Genomic DNA, 23271 nt, shown 5'->3' with positions numbered 1-23271 from the left:
TGACGCGCATTAATGCAACTATCGCGAGATGTTCCGGCCTCTTCCCAGGCCGACGTTGACTAAGGTTGGTCATGACAATTTTCACAGGAGTCACTATTCCTTGTCTAAATATGATATTAGACAAACAAATGCCTATATTTCACATAGGAATACATCTTAGGCATGGGATGCCTTAGATTCCCCCATGTATGGTTGTGGATGGCCGTTGTATCTCTCAGAATTAAGTGTAGTATATTGGTCGACGTGAATGGGCTCGTATTGAGGACCGCTAGTTTCTAGGCCCACGCATGTGTAGTGTGTTTCTCCGACTTAGCTCTACGATGGAGGCTATCTAGATCCATGTGTATCACTTGTTGTCTATTGGATTGTCAGTCGTTGTGTATGAAATGCTGTTCTTGAGCAATTGGCCACTGTTACCCAGCCATTGGGACCCATGTTGAGTGATGGGAGCTGCTATGCTAAAGGCAGCCTGGCTAGCTAGTTTGGAGGATTGGTCGTAACCGGCTATGTTGGCTAACCTGGAGTTTAGATCGACTTCCTGGACACACTATCACTATATACTATAGTCTGTGGCAGATTGTCGACCTGTGCTTTGTGCGTCTGTTACTAATACAACGTGGTTACTAATGCAACGTGGTTATCATTAGCCTGCTTCTTGGCTAGTTAGCCCTGGCTAGCAACGAAAGTGACATGCCTTAACCTTAGCATTAGCCGTAGCGTTTCAATCATTTGAAGGAGTCCGTTGGAATGAAGTGGGCTAGACTGCTGTGTTGAGGTTGCTAGGCTGCCAATGTTTATTAACTAACGACGCTGTTTTCATCTGCAGACGTAGGCCATGTTCAGTACCAGCGCCAAAATCGTGAAGCCTAATGGCGAAAAGCCAGATGAGTTCGAGTCTGGAATCTCTCAGGTAAACTTAAAATAAAATAAAAATCCACTTCATTGCGTCTTGTCAAGTTACACACTGACTTGTTAGTTGTTGTTACCAGATTGAACTCATGTGACTTGTTGAATTCCCCCTTCAGGCTCTTCTCGAGCTGGAGATGAACTCTGACTTGAAGGCTCAGCTGAGGGAGCTGAACATCACTGCAGCAAAGGTAGGAGACATGACATAAGGTAAAATGCTCGTGTGTGTAATGGTTGAATTGGTGGAAGCAATTGTGTACTTTATTATTAATGATCAGCTGTTGTGATTTGCAACCAACGTGGATATCCTGTGAGGTTGCTCTTGCATGGCTCTGTTCTTGTGGCGTATGGGAGCGTAGCATTTAACTGTGCTGTGACGTACATTCCCGTTCCACGACGTTGGAGAGTAAGCTCCGTCCCCGGCCTTCAGGCTGGTGAGGACGGGGCATTCTGTATATTCCTACATCTTCTCAGAGCCCTTTGGGCCGTGACTGAGGGGCTAAACCATGCACTGTACATTTATTGATATAATAGCTGTGCACAAATGTTAGATTTGTACAAATGTAACGATGCACACGTTGGAAATGTTAGCACAAATGTTGGAATGTAGTAATCATTTGTTATGCTTGATCTTTCCTCCTCCTAGGAAATCGAGGTTGGTGGCAGCAGGAAAGCCATCATCATCTTCGTGCCTGTTCCCCAGCTGAAGTCCTTCCAGAAGATTCAAGTGCGGCTTGTGAGGGAGCTGGAAAAGAAATTCAGCGGCAAGCATGTGGTCTTCATCGCACAGGTAAAGATGCTGCGGTCTTGGTGTCCACTTTCTGACAAGATGCTGTTGTAGAGCCAGTGGTATTTTCTGCCACATCTAACTACCTACAACCCCATGTGTTTGCTTTTGCTCTGATTTTGTAATTATAAAATTGAATGGCTTATGTTATTGGGCCTGATATTTCCTTGATAACGTTTGTTTGAAGTGGACTTGTTTCTTACCATCAACGTGGGTATCCTGCAAGGTTGCTCTTGCATGGCTCTGTCCTTGTGGCGTATGGGAGCGTAGCGCTTTACTGCGCTGTGACGTACATTCCCGTTCCACGACGTTGGAGAGTAAGCTCCGTTCCCGGCCTTCAGGCTGGTGAGGACGGGGCGTTCTGTATATTCCTACATCTTCTCGGAGCCCTTTGGGCCATGACTGAGGAGCTAAACCATGCAGTGTACACTAGTTGGCAATGCTGGGCCATGAGGCTGTTTAATTTGTCTTGGTGAGTTGTTAATCGTTATGATCTACTTTCAGAGGAGAATCCTGCCCAAACCCACCAGGAAAAGCCGCACAAAGAATAAGCAGAAGCGTCCCAGGAGGTAAACTTGAATAACATCCGTCATTATGCTGCTTGTATAGCCCCTTTCGTGACTGTGATGCACGCCAACAAGGTTTGGCTGTTAAAACAGTCACTTGCTCCTCAATAGGAACGCAAGCAATATTCACCATGATGGACTGGTTTTGGACGAACTGTTCATTATACAAATATCACAGAGAAATGTCAAAGGTACTCACAGTTGCAAGAGGGTTTCGGACAAAAATACGGGATGGTTTGAAAGCTCGGCGTTGCTAATAAACATTTTATATCATTTTTATAAACGTGTAAACCTCTCCGAGATCAGTGTTGCATCAAAATGGCTTACTCTTTTTCTTCCGCTTTGTGACATGCCGGAGCGCTGTAATTGCTGGGCGCACCAGGCATGTGATGAAGCCGCAGAAGAGAAGAAGCCAATCACAGCGCTCCGGCATGTCACAAAGCGGAAGAAAAAGAACAAGCCATTTTGATGCAACACTGATCTCGGAGATGTTAAACATTTATAATAATTATTTAAAATGTTTATTAGCAACGCCGAGCTTTCAGACCATCCCGTATTTTTGTCCGAAACCCTCGTGCAACTGAGTACCTTTGAAATTTCTCTGATACTTGTATAATGAACAGTTTGTCCAAAACCAGTCCCATCATGGTGAATATTGCTTGCGTTCCTATTGAGGAGCAAGTGACTGTGTTTTAATGGCCAAACCTTGTTGGCGTGCATCAGTCACGAAAGGGGCTAGCTGCTTGTATTGAAATAGTAATGTTCTCAGAAATGGCTGCTGCAATAGTCAAATTGTTGTGATTTATAATAATTTTGTATGGTTGCAAAATTGTATTCCCATTTTTTCTATTCCTCCTCCCATACTTTAAAATAAAAGCAATTATGTTTAGCAAATGGGTCACAATGTATAGACTGTTACCCATTAGGTTATTACTTGGATTCAGTTCAAGCTGCCCATTGAATAGCCCATGTCTCAATGCCGCAGAGACTAAATGCTTTGCACAAACCCTTTGTGATGTTTGCAGAATTTTGTTTTGTTCCGGTGTTATTTCAATGTAGCACAGTGAGCAACGTGGATCTCTTTGTAAAGTAACATACAACATCAGCGGAAATGTGTACACTTTGAATATAAGCCTAACTAAACAATTGTCATTCGCAACTGAGACAATTGTGAGACAATAATCATTGTTATTGCAGCAGTCGTATGCTCAGTGCTAGTTTTTCAACTCCTTTGTGCCATCCATTACTGCCCCAAAAATGGTACACATCTTTTGAAACCAACGTGGGTATCCTGCAAGGTTGCTCTTGCACGGCTCTGTCCTTGTGGCGTATGGGAGCGTAGCGCTTTACTGCGCTGTGACGTACATTCCCGTTCCACGACGTTGGAGAGTAAGCTCCGTTCCCGGCCTTCAGGCTGGTGAGGACGGGGCGTTCTGTATATTCCTACATCTTCTCGGAGCCCTTTGGGCCATGACTGAGGAGCTAAACCATGCAGTGCACAACTGAACTCTGAAGTAATGTTTGTCCTAAACATTCTGCAGATAATGCGGCTTACCAAGTGTTTTTGTAATTCAATGTCTAAAATTTTTTTATCTTTAGGAAGGGAGTCATTGCATTTTGATGTGTGCAAAAACGAGTTAGATAGTGTAATGTTTCCAATAAGGGGACGTATACATATACAGTTCTAAAACTACCAACAGTGCTATCCAACAACTAGAGAAAGTGAGTCTAATGAATAATTTGTCCTTACATTATATGTTGAAGAACAGACCAGCAACTATACACCTAGGGCTATATCTATTACTCCACCATGTAAATCTCAACACATTTTACATATATAAATGCAAGTTCATTGAAGTGTTAAGTTTGTTTCTCCTAGAAGCCCTCTGAAAAACACGGGTTTCTTTTGTCCGCTGTCATGCTTTCAGATATTTCCAGATTTTCCGCTTACTTGTAAGATTAAATTGGCTGGAAAGTCAGTTATAAAACCATGATTTGATTTAAATATGATTTGACAAAACAGCCGTTCTAATCATAAATGCTTGACTCGGTAGAGTTACACGCAGGAGAATGTCATCAAAATATTTAGGAATGCTCAATGATTGTATATTCAAGAAGTAGTGATGCACCGATGTGAAAATTGTGGCCGATACCGATAACCGATATTAATATTGCTGTTCTGGCCGATACCGATATTTACCGATGTCTAGGCCTGCCGCGATAAGCAATAAATCGATTAATTGCCGCGATAATTAAAATGAATGCAATGATTTTGACGGGCGCGATTAATTGCTATTTGCGCGTTTGTTTTAATGAGGCGGACCCAGTGCCCCTTGTCAGTCACTGTCCGTGTTGGGAGGCGGGCCGCTGGCTTTACTACAGAGCACAGCACAGGAGCTCCGTGGGGCTAACGTTACCCCTCATTGTGTCTATTCTACTAGCATTAACGTTACTCATACAAACAGAGTAAACACAGTTTTCAATCAATCAATCAATAACAACATTAACGAGACCCTCGTTGTGTCTATTCTGCTAACGCTAACGTTACCTCTCATTGTGTCTATTCTACAAGCGTTAACGTTAGCTAGGCTGTCTATGCTAACGTTAACGAGCATTAGGCTAACAAGCTGTAACGTTACCAGTCGCGTCTATTTGCTAACGTTAGCATTAGGTAATAACCTGTTTAAAATGGATGGTGATTACCTCACGTTGTGTCTATTCTACTAGCATTAACGTTACTCATACAAACAATCAATAGCGAGTTATATTGATCACGCTATGTACGATAGCCATGCTAAAACGCTATCACAACATTAGCACCTAACCTAACAACAAGCCTTAACAAGTCAGCGATCTTTTTGCGAGACTAAACTCTCCGCTCGGTGGCAAATTGTGTTGATGTCGGTTTTGTTTAATCAATAAATGAGGCAGAATACACAGTGACTGTATCCTTTGTTTATTGCACTTGTGCCTGCTGCAAACATAATGATTATGAAATCCTAGTCTCTATTCAGTGGTCTGCAGTGTTTCACGTGACTTTTCTGGTACCCAAAAAGTACCTGAAATAATCACAACAATACTTCCGGTCCGGTCGGTGGGCTTCAAAATAAAAGTCTTAAACACCGGAAAAGACGGAGCGGTGGGCTTCAAAATAAAAGTTTTGGGAAATAAATTTCTCCAAAAAAAAAAAAATCTCTAACCGGTCGCAATAATATCGCTTATCGCGATATTTTCGGGGGCAATTAATCGCCCAGCAAAATGTGTTATCGTGGCAGGCCTACCGATGTCGATATCTCTGTATAGAAAACACTTTTTTATGATAATCAAATAAAGAGCTATTTTCCAAAACGCATAATTTTTTTTACTTTTGTAACTTATTTTCAGAAATGACTGATATTTTGAAACTATTTAAGGCCAAAACATGTAAAAAGAAGAAAAAAAAGATAATTTTTTTTTTTTTATTATAAATATCGGCCCTATCTTGATATCGGACCGATACCGATGTGTAAAAAAACGGCCATATCGGCCGATATTATATCGGCGGCCGATATATCGTGCATCACTATCAAGAAGTAATGCCACTTATATTAGCCCTCTAGTCTAGACCAGGGGTGTCGGAACTCTATTAGCAATCAGGCTGAAATGAAAAATACAGATTTTGCACGCTGGTCACCAGCGTAATTGGGGCGTTTTGATTATCTATTAAAGTTGTTCATTCTCTGGTGCCTCAATGAATACAAGGAGGGTTTAAAAGGTATCATTTATGAATTATTGGCTTATTATAGATGGCAATGATTCACTTAGTCAAATTAGATGTAACCGAATAATACCACGGCTAAAACAGCTGACTGAGCCTTTAGCCGTGAAGGTAAATAAAAACAAGGTACAATTTGGAAGTTAAATACTGGTTCCTCCTCCAATTGTCCACAGAAGCAGATTGGTGCAGTTTCATTCAATAAAAACACTATGCTGGTCCATATAACATTCTGTGAGTTTTGCTTGTTGAGACGTTTGTATCGCCACACAGTGAGCCTGAGGTGCGCTTCATATCTCGCAGGCCAATTTAATTGCGCCCAGGAGAGGCAGTGGTCTAAAATGAATTGATGAGCGAGTTTAGTCCGGGGGCTGGGTGAAAATGCCAGTGGTGCCAGATTTGGCCCGGGGGCCTCGAGCTTGTTGACATGTGATCTAGGCCTATGTAAAGATGGATATGACTGTTGGCATCTTTCCACTCTTCCAGCAGCGATGTTCATATTGTCGAATTGTAAGGTGAAAATGGGGTCAGACTGTATGGCAGTTGCTATTTTCTTTATGATTCCAACCTATAGGCACAGTTGAGCTTTGATAACAAGCTTACAATGTCACAGCAGTTAAAAGTAAATGTCGTTCGTTCATTACACTGCAGAAATCCAGCCATTGGTATAAACTTATGGAAAAGTCATGGAAAGGCTTTGGAATTTAAAATAAGTAGGAACTTTGTTTTTAAACACTTTGGTTTGACAAAGGAGTACAGATGTGTTTTTTAAATGGGGCATTGTAAGGCCAGCAGTGGTTCAGGAGGTAATCTGAATGTTAGGGTTGGGCCTAACAAAAATAATGGTTTGGTTCTGGTTGCTGACCGACCCTGCCGATTTAGGTGCGACCCAATTTATTTTATGAGTTCAAAAAAATATATATATATAATACAATTTCATAAAAATCTTAGTCAAACCTTTAGTATTATGGATATTAAACATGCTGGCAGAGTACATGCATCCATGTTGTCGTGAACATTTTAATTAAATAAAGAAATTCCCTATCCATAGTCGCCGTGGGAAGAGATAAAATAAAATAAACTCATGGCCTTAACTGACAACCAACAGGAACCAAACAATTTTTTTTATGCCTTAGCAGTGGTTCAGAAGGTAGAGCGGTCGTCTGGTAATCTGAAGGTTCCCGGTTCGATTCCGGCTCCTCGAGGCACTCGTGTCTGTCCTTGAGCAAGACACCGAACCCCTAACTGCTCCTGACATGCCGGTTGGCATCTTGCAAGGTTGCCTCTGCTGTTGTGTGAATGTGAGGCATAAGTTGTAAAACACAGAAATTGATTTTGCCTAATTTTTTAAAGGATTCGGCAGCCTGACAATTTATTTAGCTGCTCTGGAAAAATTACAGGTACATGGGTTTTAAGTCTTAAGATGAATGAGCCAGGAACACCGCCTACCTAATGTATTGCCCAGTTTGTAAAAGTAAGTCTTACCCTTGGGTGTGGGCTAGCCAGGAAGGAAATTATTAATGGAAAATAAACGATTACATTTGGACTATACATAACATGTTCCACAGTTTGAAGGAAGTTGTCTAAAATGGTTGAAAAGATGCATGTTCGTTTTTGAAAGTTATCTAATGAAATAGTTGATTTGTGTCCTCAGCCGTACGTTGACCGCTGTGCACGATGCCATCCTTGAAGACCTGGTCTTCCCCAGTGAGATTGTTGGCAAGAGGATTCGGGTGAAACTGGACAGCAGTCGGCTCATCAAGGTCCATCTCGACAAGGCGCAGCAGAACAACGTAGAACACAAAGTGAGTGGGACACGTTTATTTGTCTGTTGGTCTCAACTGACCACCCAACGTGGGTATCCTGTGAGGTTGCTCTCGCATGGCTCTGTCCTTGTGGCGTATGGGAGCGTAGCGCTTTGCGCTGTGACGTACATTCCCGTTCCACGACGTTGGAGAGTAAGCTCCGTCCCCGGCCTTCAGGCTGGTGAGGACGGGGCATTCTGTATATTCCTACATCTTCTCAGAGCCCTTTGGGCCGTGACTGAGGGGCTAAACCATGCAGTGCACAACCTCTTGTGTCAATGTTGTATAATGAGTACTGCCAGATATCAATGATCATGGAGAACGGAGTTCCAATGGCAGACATTCATAACCCTGCTGTGATGTAATTTAGTTTCTCCAGGAGTCCCGTGTTACGCACACAGTATCGTTCTGTAATGTGGATGCCTTCTAGCCTCATGTCTTTGGCAACACTAACGTCAGTACGGCACCGCCAGCCAACTAACAACAATGTTAGCGCAGCTTCACTGGCGGCTTTTAGCCGCTCGTAGGAAAATCGTATGTTACCCTCGCTTTTCTTGATTAAATAGTGGTCAATGTTCTATGCGATACCCTACAACAGTGGTACGACTTTGCCAAAGACCGGGAGGATAGTGGCTAGAAGGCATCCGCATTACGGCAGGCAGCCTGTGGCGGCAGAGGAGTGCTCTGCGCATTGCGTTGTGGACTCCTCCAAAAACCAAAGTTATGTCCGCCATTGAATGTACTTGCTACTGAGGAATATTATCTTCCCCTACATACATTTATTTATACTTTCATGTCTGTGTATATATATATATATATCTCTGATCAATATCCTGGTATAACATGAGCTAAAAATGGACTCTTGTATATTGGATGTGGCCTTGTCACGTGTTGGTAGTTACTAGTGCTGTACTAAAGATGTTTTGTTGTGCTGTTCAACCATTGGAGATTGAAGAGCATGTTTGAGTTGTATTTAAATGTGCATAAGCCCAATGTCCTCTACACTTGAGCAATTATCCAGTGACGGGAGTGTAATATAATTTCCTTTCTCTCCAGGTCGAGACCTTCTCCGGTGTCTACAAGAAGCTCACAGGCAAAGATGTTGTGTTTGAATTCCCAGAATTCCAACTGTAAATGACAAAATAAATTTGTTTACCGTCATTGTTCTTGTTTTTGTATTTTTGCAGTAAGAATATTCATGTTAGATAATCCACCCCTCGGATGATCTTTGTAGGTAGGAATGGAATTTGTTTTTCCAGGCCTAGAATAGTTGTGGTCCAGAACGTTTAGGAAATGTCTTTGAAATATATTCAGATTTCATAAGCCAGTCAAGTGTTAATCATCAATTTTGGCTGCTCGTAGATTGCCATCCTAAGAATTACCCTCATTTTCAAAAGTCTGGTAGTAATTGTGGCTAGACCTAGGTCATTGAAATGGGGTATTCACGCGAATAAAGTTTGAACATGGATGCTGCCAAGTATTGGTCATGGTAATACAAAATAGCTAATGGAAAGAGGGTATTTGATGAGGGGGAAAGTGTAGGTTTGAGCATATTGTGCCCATGTACATCTGTATCCAAATGGAAGCTTGTGTAATGAGTTTTCTGATGACATTGGACTGAAGCTACTAACCCTACTACCCGCTTTTATGTTACTAGTGTCAACTGTAGCAGCATCTAGCTAACTTGGTTGGGCGTTGGATCAGTTGTGAGGGAAGTAAACCGTTAATCTACTTGCTCTTGAAAGGCTCATTGCCGGCATGGAGGTTTAAATGGGTGCTTCCATGATTGTTTTGGTTGTAGAGTAGGCTGCACCAGTGAAGTCATGTCTATCATAATTTCTCGAAGTAAGTATAAATCCACCTTAAAAGTAAACCTGCTAGGCATACTCCATACCCGAAAGACTAGATAACATCCAGAGATTTTAAGATTACTTTTATGAGGGCGGCTGGGTGGCTGCGTTGTCTCCGGCTTGGACCGGCCGGCATCCTCGATTGGTGGTAATCTGGACGTTTTAGACAGCGACTCCTACAGGTCTGTTGGGACGCCTGCACAGCAGAGACGGGAAATGGCGGGGGTAGTGTGAGCCTCCCACACATTACACCTCGCCAATGAGAGTCTACACTGGCAGGTGAAAAGATGTGACAGGCTGCCTCCTCGTGTATCGGAGGGGACACGTGATGCAAGGCTTCTATCCTCCCTACAACCGGTTGGTGGGGGGCATATGCAAGCAACTTTCAAGACGGGAGGGGAGAATTGGCACAGCGAAATTGGGATGGGAGAAAAATGGAAAAAGTAAAAAAAAAAAAATTGAGCGTACCCAGAAAATGCTTGGTACTCGACCATCAAAAAGTAATGGAGAATGAAGCTAAACATGAACCTACAAGGCTCTGGTGGTGATGCGGAAGGAAGAATTACCTTTGTTAAAACTATAATTGAGAGGAAGGTTGCTTTTGGATCTATATGCTCCTAACACTTGTGAAAGTTCTTTCTTTGAACTATTAGCCAACATGCTCGATTGATCAGATTTCCGATTAGTTAACTTATTGGTGACTAATGCAGTTTGGGATCATTGGCTAGATAGGACTGGACAGTCAAGAGACGAGAGACCAGCGCTTGGCTTCTTCATCCTTGCGACGGTGGGCAGAGGAAATAGCTGTGTTGGACCTTTGGCGCACTATCAGTCCTACTGAGAGATTAATTTTATTCTGCGAGGCACATCATTTTCACTATATTTCATTTTTGCTTCTAAAGATGTCTTTGAAAATATTTACTGTATTATAGACCATCTGCGTATTTAAGTGATCATCGTGTGTTTTGCAAAGTAAAGAGATGGTGTGCGCAGCCCGATGGAGTTTTAATACTACATTATGTAAGGGATAATGTATAGCTACGAGGTCATTGTCGCAATATAATTGACCGACACGGAGTTTAAAATACCGAGCCGCTTCGGCGAGGTGTTTTAAACGTCAGTGAAGGTCAATTATTTTGCGACAATGACCGAGTATAGCTATACATTATCCCGCTTATTACATGGCTAACTTACTAACAATATACCTAATTCATTTTACATCGACTCGAGTCGCAACACTGGTTCTGGCTCCGCTCGTCGCTCCGCCCCCTGTCATCGCCGGCAGCAGAACACCGGCAGTGTCTAATTGCACTGAAACAGTGTGTCAGTGGGCTTGATTGCGAACAGCTGCCCACTGCGGTCATTATTGTCCCACAGCGGTCATTATTGACAAATAATGACCGCTGTCGGGGGGGCTATTGACCAATCACAAGCAAGCATTTCGGCGAATGTGAAAACGCCATGTAATAATGCAGAATAACTCATTCAGATGGAGGAACAGTTAACAGAATTCATTGAGATGAATAAAAACTCAGATGACCCCAGGGTGGTGTGGGATGTGGTCAAAGGTTTTATACGATTGAATTATATTCTTTTCATCCAACCTAAATAAATCTTGTTCACGCAAAAGGCCGTATTTGGAAGCAAGGTTATAGAACTACAAATGAAGGTTGATGTTTCTCCCGAAGTATCTCTTGAGCATGAGGTTGTCAGAAAATAACTCTTTAATCCAAAGACATCGAGCTGAATTTCTGATTCATAGATCCCGCACTAATTATTATTTCCATGGTGCCCGCCAGAGCCACCTCCTAGCTTATAAACTAGTGCCAATGAACAGTTTTGTGAACAGACACCAAGACCATGAAGATGACCTGGAACCAACTGGAGAGAACAGCTCAAGATAGAGATGCCTGGAGATCGCTTGTTGACGGCCTATGCCCCAGAAGGGGTAGTAGGCGTAAGTAAGTAATGAACAGTTTTCCAGTATTTCATCCATTAGATTGGGGGACGGCACAGTCAGTTCGGATCCATTTGTAGTCAATTCTAACTAGTGATTTTTATTCTAACCTATACAGCTCAGAGGTTTCACACAGTGAAAAGTGTAATGCCTTTCTTAGTAACCTTCATCTCCCTCAGGTAAAACCAGAGGCTAAAACATCACTTGAAGCTCCTATCACTTTGGTGGAGGCATTACAAAGTATGAATACTGGAAATTTGATGGTATTCCCCCAGAAGTTATCCTAACATTTTGGCCTCAAATAAGACAACTACTTCTCGATATGATACAATTCGCAATTCTTAAGGCTTCTCTAGGGATGTGAATACTGCAATCATTTAATTATTGCTGAAAAAAGATAAAGACCCATTGGACTGTGCTCATTACCGGCCCCTATCTTTGTCGAACGCAGATGCCAAACTATGCAACGGTTTTAGCCCGCCGTCTAGAACCCCATATGACCTATTTGGTGCATCATGATCAGACTGGTTTTATGAAAACGCGACTGGCTACTGATAATATCCGTTGTTTACTACAATACATATTATCGAGGCATCCTCAAATATTGCCACTCCAGCTGCGGTTTTGTCATTAGATGCAGAAAAAGCATTTGATCGTTTGAAGTGGCAATATCTGTGGAAAAAAGTGTTAAGGCACATGGGTTTTGGGGAATATTTTACATCATTGATTCAGGTGCTTTACTCCAATCCTACTGCCATGGTTCTTACAGGCAAAACCTGCTCATCACAGTTCTTGGTCAGTAGGGGGAGCCGTCACGGCTGCGTTCTCTCACCTTTGTTATTCGTCCTATCTTTAGAAGTGAGCAACCACACCAAGATCAATCCAAAATTCCACCCCAATATCCCATTATTCCATAATTATGCTTTACTTTTGGGAGGGCGGCCTGTCTCACTTCCTAACTGGTCTAACAGAGAGATACACATTATCCAATATTACCAAATAATTTAGCCTCCGTACATTTCAGGAACTACAGCAGCAGAACAGTTTAATCTCCCGGGCACTTCATTTTTCTTTTATTTGCAGCTTCGATCTGCCTTGGATGCTTATGGAGTTCCCTGGGGGGAAGAAGTACCTCTGCATCCAATACATAGCATATATACAGGTCAATCTACTCAAGGTTTGGTCTCCAAAACATACTACTTTCTGTTAAAAGCAACACTGAAGCCAAGTCCGATTGAGTCGACACCATATGGAAAAAAGATTTATCACTAACTAACTTTGAAATTGATTGGGCCAGAGTCTGGACCAACGTATCACTCTCATTAAGAAACCCAAACCACCAAATTATACACTATAATTTTACTTTCAGAACGTACTGTACCCCACACAAACTATTTCAGATGAACGTTTATCAATCCCCAAACTGCACCCTCTGCCCCCAGGGGGCTCCTGGTACTTTTTTTCCATGATTTGAGAGTGTCCGGAAGTATTTCATTTTTGGAATTGTGTATCTTCATGTCTGTCCGACATATTGAATTGCTATGTACCCTGCTCTCCATTACTTCTATTAAATGATGACTCCAAGTTGAAATTCTCATTACAACAACGCCGGCGCTGGCTGGCTGGCCTAACAGCGGCTAAGAAAATGATTGCCTTGCATTGGCAGGCCCCACATTCACTGTCGAAGCTGCAGTGGTTACTAGCCTATTTGGATATAATTTATATGGAACAGTCCGTTGCACGGATACATGGGGCAAAACAAGAACATTTAACTGTTTTAGCTAATACTGCTGAAACTATAAAGTCGCTACTTTAGCCACTGTTGGCCTGTTGTTGGGCTGGCAGTAATTTTGGTGCGGAGGGAGGTCCTTGAATCCTCACGCTGCTTGGCCTTCAGCCCTTGGAGACATTAGGGTGTGTTATTTGTAGGCCGGTGAACAATGTTCTTCTGGGAGACCCGTGGCTTGTGCTCGCGGCCGCTTGTGGTGGGCATGCCCACAACGCGGGCCCGGGGTGTCTTTTCAGGGAAGTCCTGTGGGAGGGGAGGGGGGTCTTGTTTGTTGCTTGATATGTCCTGTGTGTTGTTATGTGTTGTTTCCTAGGGCTGTCAAGTTTAATCGATTGATAGCCCTAGTTGTTACCTGTTGTGTATATGATTTAATGAAATAATATAAAAAAATAAGTAATAAAGACCTAGCCTACTTAATGGGTCTTCAGACGGCAAGTGTAAAAGAGGCTTGTTCTCATAAAACATCAGTTTGATGGGGATGGAAGGATGTTATGAACTAGATCAGTGGTTCTCAAACTATGGATCGCGACCCAAAGTGGGGTCATGGGTAGGTGACAGTGGGGTCGCGCATTGGCAAGTAAAAAAAAAGAAAATATATAATAATATATATATATTTTTAATGTTCTGGCATGAATAAAATTGTCTAATAAATATGCATGATCAAGTTCAACAACGTGTGCTTTTATTTTGATATTCATTAAGTGTGGGTTCGCCCAAAAAAAATCCTAAATAAAATGGGGTCGTAGTATAAAAAAGAGAACCCCTGAACTAGATGTAACATACGGGCCTATACCACCACCAGGATGACCTTTCGGGTAAATTAAGTATTTTTTTTGTGCAAGAAAAATCTTTACACTTATGAATGACTCCCAAAACCAGTTGGGTAAGCTCTTCTGTTTTTATCATACATGACACAGCTGTCACTGTCAATGACTGCACAGTCACTGAACTTTGCCCTGGTGATTTTGACACAGGGGACTTGCCTGTTAACAGTAGAGATCGTATTAGTGTGGGGAAGGAAGAGGAAGCTGTAAAAACCTATAGCTCGAGATACTGGGATTATTTCCTCACTTTCGTTCATATTTCTTGCACAACACACCGGTGGGAAGACATGGCGGAGAGACAAGCGGTGCACGTGGTCACTGGGCAGCCAGACTTTTTGCAGTTCAACAATCTGGCCTGTGAGACGGCCGGTGCAAAGGTGAGTCACTTAAACAGGATATTATTTCCACTGTCCACTTACCAGAAAACAACCATTACAAGCAAGCCTGGTTTAAATGCCTACAACTGCTCCCTCTACACAAGGTCATTTTTGCCACAGACGAATGGTTTGCGCCTGCTGTGAATCTTTTGAAGGTACAGTGACTATTGAGACGTTGCTTATATTTATTTTGTCATCAAGAAACTACACTGACCTACACACTCGTCTCTCATCTTTGGTGACTAATGTGATTGACAGAAAGGGCCACCCGAGTTCATAGCATCTGCGTTCACTGAATACGGGAAATGGATGGACGGTTGGGAGACGAGAAGAAAGAGAATACCTGGTAGGACCGTTATTATAAAACAACCAGCTATTTGTCCTGGAATTATAGCGTATTTGTATGAGAAATTAAATTATTTGATATTTGCCACGCAGCGATGATTGTGTGTGCTCTTTGCGGAAGGTCATGACTGGTGCGTCGTCCAGCTGGGCGTCCCTGGGACCATCCATGGGTTTGATGTGGACACGTCGTTTTTCACAGGAAACTACTCCCCCTCTGTCTCGATTCAGGCTGCGTGTCTGGGTATGTGACGGCACACGCCAGATAATACACCCATGTAGAACATTACTTTCAATGTCCCATATCTGCATTCATACCGTTGCCATGTCTGTCTGACCAGATGAGCTTCCAGCGATGGCTCTTGAGGGTGACCGCACTGGCATGGCAGCCTCTGAAAGTCAGTTTGCTGCTGCAGCCACGGTATTGACAAGCTACAGTGTTTGTAGTCATGCATGTAGGTAGTCATGTACAGTAGGTAATCGTGATCTGTTATGCAAGGGTGGAAAGCAGCTAAGTATCTTTACTCTAAGTGCTGTACCTATACAGTTTTTAGGCACTTACAGTTAGGGACACCACAGCTCACAGGGAGGGGGGGGGGGGTAATGTACCATTTACCTCCACCATCTGTTCTCTCCCCTCCAGGTAGGATTGCATTTACAAATGGTAAATAGTCAATACAATTCAAAACAAATGTACCTATCGAGCACTTGTGTCAAATCACTTTAATATCCCTGGTGAGATATTTTCTGGACATACAACATACAGAACAAAGCAATATTTAAAGTTCTAGATTATTGTGCAAATTGAGCAGTGTTATTGCACAGGGAACAACGGAGCTTTTGCTCCTATTGCACTTAAACTGGGGTACTCTAAACCTGCAACATGTCTCCATTCTTTTATTTATTTAGTTTGGTGGTGGTGGGGCTATCCATTTGTTTACATTTGAATTACGGATCGGCCTTTTTAAGTAAAAAAAAAAAGGATTGTGTGCTTTCTCCACCGCCTCTGTTGTGTGATTGATTGACAGTTGTGCTCGGAGGCCTGGGGGGAGCTGGTCCCCGTGACTGAGCTGAAGCCTGGATACTCAGACTCCTGCCACAACTACTTCCCTGTCACCTCCCCCGGCAGGGTCACCCACCTACGACTAAACATGTACCCAGGTAAACACATTGACAGTGTTGTCCTTGTAGAATCACTCGCTCGTTTATAGAGTACAATATCGACAGAGGGCTTGCTGAGCAACACTACGGGCAAAAGTGGCCTAAAATCCTTTTTTTGATGACAGTGTGAACGGCACAAATGGAATCTGATCTTTTATATTCTGATTTGGGCCACTTTCATAATATGTGGTCTTAAATCGAATACAGGTCTGATTTATTTGCAATGCAACCTCAGTCTGAACAGTTATGCGACTTTCGTGCGACTTTTATGTTGATTTCTTTTTTTTATCCACTTTTTCTCCTTATTTTCTATTTTTCTCCCATCCCAATTTCGTGTATCCAATTCTCCCCTCCCCTGTCTTGAACGTTGCTCGACTATGCCCCCCACTGGTCGGTTGTAGAGAGGATAGAAGCCTTGCATCACGTGTTCCCTCCGGCACACGAGGAGGCAGCCTGTCACATCTTTTCGCCTGCCATCGTGGACTCTCATTGGCGAGGTGTAACACATGGGAGGCTCACACTACCCTCGCCACTTCCTGTCTCTGCTGTGCAGGCGTCTCCCAACCGACCTGTAGGGGTCGCTGTCCACAACGTCCAATCCCCACCCATCGACTTCCATCAGCTGACTCTGCCAAATGAGATAGTATGACGACCGGCCCAAGCCGAGACTGGGATTTGATACTGGAGTCTCTTGCATTGGTGACGAGCGCAATCTCCGCTACGCCACCCAGCCGCCCCGACTTTTATGTTGATTGACATTTATCACAATCTTTTTTATGTACAACTTCATAGTTAATATGCGCACGCGGGTCAGTTCAGGAGTGTGACAGCTTCACACTGGAATCTGATATTGGCCACAAAAAAAGAATATATATATATATGAACAGCCAAACTAAAATAATCAGATCTGAGCAATAAATCAGAACTGAGCACTAAGGCTTACAGTGTGTGAACATAGCCTAAGCCACAATCCTAGCTGATTTGATTTGATTTGATGTTTTTTATTTTCGTGTCTTACATACAGGTGTATGCCCAGCCCATATGGGCTTACAAGACACATACACAATAAGTATATAATAGTATACTTGACAAATTACTTGACAAATGACATATAGACCAAGATGGCCACAAATGTCTATCAGAGTAGACATTTGAAATCTAATAATGAATTCTGTGAACTTTGTTGATTTTGTCAGCTTCCAAACGACCTCCTCTAAAGATTGTGCATTGCCATGTCTTCAGACGGGGGCGTCGCTAGGCTGAAAGTGTACGGCGTCGGCCAGAAGGACTGGTCGTGTGTTTCCAGCCAGGAAAAGGTGGACCTGGTGGCCCTGGTCAACGGCGGAGTCTGTCTGGGATACAGCGATGCCCACTTTGGACACCCGCGTAACATGATAGGTACCAAAAAGGATTACATGCTGATTACATGGAGGAAGAGGAGATGAAGACTGGAACATGGGAAATGTTTTGGTTGTTGTGAGGGGAAAAAATGACCACCAGTAGATTTATATGGCATGTCTTTATACTGGGCTACGATTTATAATAAATAAATAAATAAATAAATAAATAAATAAATAAATAAATAAATAAATAAACAAATAAATAAATAAATAAATAAATAAATAAATAAATAAATAAATAAATAAATAAATAAATAAATAAATAAATAAATAAATAAATAAATACATACATACATACATAAATAAATAAATAAATAAATAAATAAATAAATAAATAAATAAATAAATAAATAAATAAATAAATAAATAAATAAATAAATAAATAAATAAATAAATAAATAAATAAATAAATAAATAAAACCAGTCAGCAGTGTTCCTCCACTAATAAATTAAAACATTCAAGTCAGTATATTGGCAACTGTCCCAAACTCGATGCTAAGTGACAGCCCAATCAATGAGAGTGTATCTAGAGAACCACCGTAATGTACTGGACATTTCGGCGTTCATTAGTTGTTTAATCGGTTTCCCCCTAATTATTCATACGGTAGCATGTGCTTTTCAGGTTTTGACAGAGCTGCCAACATGGGGGACGGATGGGAGACCGCCCGCAGGCTGGACAGGCCCAAAACACTGGAGGTCTGACATACACACTCGTGCACACGCACACACATACACACACACACACTGCTGGATGTAAAACCACAAACATTTACTTTCGGGTTGTTATGTTAGATGGAGAATGATACATAAAACAAATGTGTTATATTATAATTGATAATTATATATATGTATTTAATCATTCATTATCATTAATTACACTTATTGTATATTAGCAACATATAATAGACATGTGTATATAATAGCTTTACTGTTATTTATAAGAATTTATACAACAGTTAGTTCCAACCAAGTCCTTTGATTGGACAAAATTCACAGTCTACAAATCCTGATTTTCAACACTGGGACTTTTAACTATATGTATCGATCTTTGAGACTTTAGTGAATAATCAACTTAAGTCTTTTCTCTCAAATCACTCTGTACTAAGCCCACACCAATCTGGGTTCAGAGCCAATCATAGCACATTATCAGCCATCTCTTTAGTTACTAATGACATAAAATCAGCTTTAGACAAGAAGAAACACTGCGCTGCCTTCTTTATTGATCTGTCAAAAGCTTTTGATACAGTCGATCACCATTTACTCTTAAAAAGATTAGCTACTTTTGGTTTGTATAGAAATGCATGTGATTGGTTCCAAGATTATCTGTCAGGGAGACATCAGTGTGTAAAGTCGAGTTATACCCAATCTGAATTTCTCTGAAACTAAAGGTGTGTCACAGGGTTCAATTCTAGGTCCTGTCCTTTTCACTATTTATATGAATGATATTGTGTCTTCGCTAAATGATTGTCAAGCCCATCTGTATGCAGATGATACTGTTGTGTATTGTATTGCTGACGCTGTACAATTGGCCATTGAGAACCTACTTAAAAACTATATTTATGCTGTTTTCTAGAGCCAGAAATATTGAATATGATGGTGTACACATATCTACCACAAATCGACCACATATCAACTAGCAGAGAGAGTCCCTGCATATAAATATCTTGGTGTGTGGCTCGATGAGAAATTTACATTTAAATTCCATGTGGACAACCTTGCCTCCGAGTTGCGACAGAAAATTGGCTTCTTATACAGAAACAGAACCAGCTTTCCTTTGATTAGTAGGAAGAGAGTTGTCAAATCAGTCTTGGACTATGGGGGATGTAATTTATAGGCATGCTGCCTTAAATCCCTGGACTCTGTATATCACTCTGCCATCAGATTCATCACTAATGATAGATACGACACTCATCACTGTGTCCTTTATGAGAAGGTTGGTATTATTGATAAGCTACCTCCTTATACTATATCATTATTGGAAAGGAACGTATGGAACCCATTCTAGTGACTGGCTGGTCCTTAAGGTCCCCCAAGTTTGCTCTGAACAGGGTAAATCTGCATTTCGTTATGAACTCCCAACAGTCCTTAAAGGGGAACTATTTTACTATTTCTTTCACTATTTGGGCACTTTTACACAATTCCTGTGAGTCTATGGAACACCTCTGTAATATATATATTTTTTTTATTCATTGTTTTGTATTTCTAATCAAGTCCTCAAAAACAGCATTTTTCTACCTCAAGATTTCGAGCTGTTTTGAGCCTGGGCTGCAGGTGCCACCTAAACCACTGCGCTTCGTCGTCGTCTATCTCAACATTAACATGCAGCAGTGACTATATGACATCACATATAGGCACATTTTCAAACGACTCAGTTCAGTGAGGGTGAATATTGTGAGAGGAGAATTGGAAGAATGCGCCAATATGAGAATTTTGAGACATAGATCATATTAATATAAGTTCACATAGCTAGGAAACAATGCTAAACACTCAAAAAGGCCATTTATAAGATAGTTCCCCTTTAAAGCCTCGTACCAACGACCAAATCATAGTCGTACTGATATTGAGTATAGGCCTCCCTCTCATGTGATATAGCTTAAATATGTGTTCTTTTGGTTATCGCTTTATTGCTCAGGCAGACGAGAGGGGCATTCTGCAGGTGCCGGGGTACGAGTGGGCAGTGTTCCGGCTGGGTCACCCCGGGGTCATCAGCGACATAGAGATCGATACCAACCACTTCAAAGGTAGTGACATCATCAAATCTCCTCGTCCTCCCAGTGTACACCTCACTGTACCACCGTGTGTCAAGTACTGCCAAGGTGTAGCGTCACAAGTCAGTACAGTATCATAGACGGGTTATCGCCCACGTCAGACTCTGTGTGCGCATGCATCGAGGAGGCGAACGGGAACATAATCCTGATCAGAACAATGGGGAAAGACTGCAATATATTTGCATTTGTTAGCCATGCTAGCGATCTAAACGATCAATCCATGCCAAAGCTAGATATGTAAAAGGTGAAATACTCATACTCACAGCAATGCAGATTTGGCAAAATGACATCCAGTCATTTTCATTTGAAATTACTTTTAGTCAGGCGAGAGCCATGGTTTTTCCATAGAGCTCCATTATACTTTTAGTCAGGGGAGTGCCATGGTTTCTCCATATAGCTCCATTATACTTTTAGTCAGGGTAGTGCCATGGTTTATCCATAGAGTGCCATTATACTTTGTCAGGGGAGTGCCATGGTTTCTCAATAGAGCTCTATTATACTTTTAGTCAGGTGAGTGCCATGGTTTATCCATAGAGCCTTGTTGTACCTTTTTGGCATCGCAGCTCAGGGCAGGTAGGGGGCAACTCAGTCATTGTGATTCAGCGGGTTTTGCTGATTGGCTTGAACACATTGTATTTACAAACAAGAAACTGTCGGGTCACTGACTTGTTATCACAATTGGTCTATATCTCAAACTCTGCCATCTTTTATCTTTTCCGCAAACAGTTGTGATTGGAGGATCAAGTAAAGAGGGCAGAGTTTGAGATAGGGCAGTTGGTCTATATGCAGTATGCAGTATGGTGTCCCCACTTTCGCTCCACTGTCTTTGTTTACATAGTAATTTCCAGTTTTGAAAACATGTTGTTGTTTTTGTCAATTTCAACCTCAATTTAAATGTTTACATGAATCTTGTGGCTACAAATGTTTTGTGTACATTTGTAATATTTATAAATTGGATAATTGAGTATTTGGAGGGACACGTTTATTTTTGTTTATTTTATGGTGGCCTAAATTCAAATGTAAAAAAAAGGCATATTTTATTTTTCTTCTATAAGTTAAGGGTGCTATAGATAACATTCAGCCACTAGAGCACCAGCATATAATTTATCAGGTTCATACATTTTGGACCCGCAAAACAATTTTATGATAAATTCATTCATCAAATGCATTTAAATAGCGCTTTTATCCAAAGCACTTTACAACTTATGCCTCACATTCACTCACACACCGACAGTGGAGGCAACCATGCAAGGTGCCAACCTGCTCATCGAGAGCGGTTATGGGTGAAGTCAAGTGTCTTGCTCATGGACACTTCGACACGCTGCCAGGAGGAGCCGGAATCGAACCGGGAACCCTCTGATTACCAGACGACCGCCACTGAGCCACTGTTGTAGATGTTCAAATAAACAAGTCTCGGATTGTACCTGATAATGCCTGGTTTTACATGAACGTCTCTAGCGAATGGTTTATGAGGTGATTCTACCATGTGTGTGTGTGTGTGTGTGTGTGTGTGTGTGTGTGTGTGTGTGTGTGTGTGTGTGTGTGTGTGTGTGTGTGTGTGTCTGTCTCTCTCAGTAATAACTGTTTACATGCAGGTAACTTCCCGGACTCCTGCCGGATCGAGGCGTGCTGCCTGACCCCTGAGGAGGAGCTGCAGTGTATCAGCAGCAAGTGGAACCCTGGGCCATGGCGCCTCCTTCTGCCTCCTCAGAAAGTACGCCTGCGACTCCAACACCGTCCGCCTCCGCTCACACGACGACACTTTCCTCTGAAAATACCCTCGGAGAATCTGTCTTTCCAGACATTTTAATTAATTAGGCATTTAAATTATGATATTTCCCGACAGATGGGAATTAATGAAAATGCACGTGTGAAAGGCATTTTTGGTTAGTTAAATACAATATTGAATAAATCAGACCGGATCTTGGCAAGCGTGCCCGGTGTCTGTCTTATAGGAGAGATTTTGTGCTTAACACTCTCTCTAATGTATTTGAATCTCACCCAAGGCTCTGTGAAGCAAAACACCTGCCAATATGGACACCTGCCAAGACAGACTGCAAAACCCCAGAGTCCAGTCAACAACCCCCCCCCCCCTCATTATGTATTCAACGATGATTTGTCAGCAACAAAACCATTATAACTTGTGACATTGATAACAATAGAAACGTTGAACGTTACTATAATCTATTGTCTTTCTGTCCCTCGTGCTGTAGCTTGGGCCCCACCATAGGCACTGCTACTCGAGTGACCTCCTGGTGCTGAGCGGAGCTGTCAGTCATGTACGCCTGGTCATGGCTCCAGACGGAGGGGTCAGCAGACTGAGGCTCTGGGGTCAGCCGACCTTCACCTCAACAACAACAACATCAACAACAACAAACCATTCAAGACTAGCCTCCAAACTGTGATCGAGAGTAGTACCTTATTATATGCAAGCATTCTGAATAGTTCCTCTATATCAGAGCATTGTTGATTTGCATTGATGTGAAATAATTGTAAGAATGTGACGTGAAAAACAATTTATAAACATAATGGATCTGATCATTTTGCTTCTGAATTCAATTAGTATCCCTTTATGATGTGACCCTATGGGGATTGTTTAATATAGTAGAACATCCAATGGCAATGATAACTTTGATAACGTGAGAAAAAGGGAGCCATCTTGGTCTGTAGTAGATACCAAGCCAGTGTAAACCTATAGGCCTAATTGACCTATCTCAAACCCTGCCCGCTTTTCTTGATCTTCCAATGTCAACTGTTTCTTCTCCACAGAGGATCAAGAAAAGAGAGTGGGGTTTGAGATATGTCGATTGGAATTCAATGGAAAACAAGGACTTGAGGTAGATTTGGACACAACACATGTAAAACTCAGATCTACTGTGTAGTATAGAACACAGTTGCAGGGAGGCCAGAACATGAATGAATAATTTATTACACCAAATAAAACGGTCTTCTTAGTTTGATCTTTGACAGATTCGCTTTAAAGGT

General features: G+C 41.9%; 2 protein-coding genes across 2 annotated transcripts; both read left to right on the top strand.

The window, feature by feature from the left end:
* The first annotated feature begins 22 nt into the window (after window positions 1-22).
* On the top strand, window positions 23-8979 carry rps7 (ribosomal protein S7). The gene is made up of 7 exons (XM_084314447.1): window positions 23-64; window positions 827-910; window positions 1026-1097; window positions 1553-1696; window positions 2198-2262; window positions 7668-7818; window positions 8875-8979. Exons 2-7 carry the CDS (start codon window positions 836-838, stop codon window positions 8950-8952), a joined length of 585 nt encoding a protein of 194 aa, XP_084170573.1. The 5' UTR covers window positions 23-64; window positions 827-835; the 3' UTR covers window positions 8953-8979.
* Window positions 8980-14525: 5546 nt separating this feature from the next.
* On the top strand, window positions 14526-22691 carry allc (allantoicase; the record flags this gene model as incomplete). Its single annotated transcript, XM_084314258.1, has 11 exons — window positions 14526-14615; window positions 14720-14770; window positions 14874-14961; window positions 15082-15201; window positions 15299-15378; window positions 15986-16118; window positions 17361-17516; window positions 18141-18214; window positions 20151-20259; window positions 21882-22000; window positions 22500-22691. 11 exons carry the CDS (start codon window positions 14526-14528, stop codon window positions 22689-22691), a joined length of 1212 nt encoding a protein of 403 aa, XP_084170384.1.
* Window positions 22692-23271: the final 580 nt, after the last annotated feature.

This window comes from Notolepis coatsorum (genome assembly GCF_963971535.1).
Source record: "Notolepis coatsorum genome assembly, chromosome: 5".
Lineage (NCBI taxonomy): Eukaryota > Metazoa > Chordata > Actinopteri > Aulopiformes > Paralepididae > Notolepis > Notolepis coatsorum.
The sequence above is the reverse complement of the archived record's forward strand: the minus strand, read 5'-3'. Positions and strand labels throughout refer to the sequence as shown.

Excerpts from the sequence above, each read along its gene's own strand:
- rps7 (XM_084314447.1), top strand. The coding sequence starts at position 836 with ATGTTCAGTACCAGCGCCAAAATCGTGAAGCCTAATGGCGAAAAGCCA. Across the intron at positions 911-1,025 it reads TCGAGTCTGGAATCTCTCAG|GCTCTTCTCGAGCTGGAGAT; the intron begins GTAAACTTAAAA and ends TTCCCCCTTCAG. Across the intron at positions 1,098-1,552 it reads TGAACATCACTGCAGCAAAG|GAAATCGAGGTTGGTGGCAG; the intron begins GTAGGAGACATG and ends TCCTCCTCCTAG.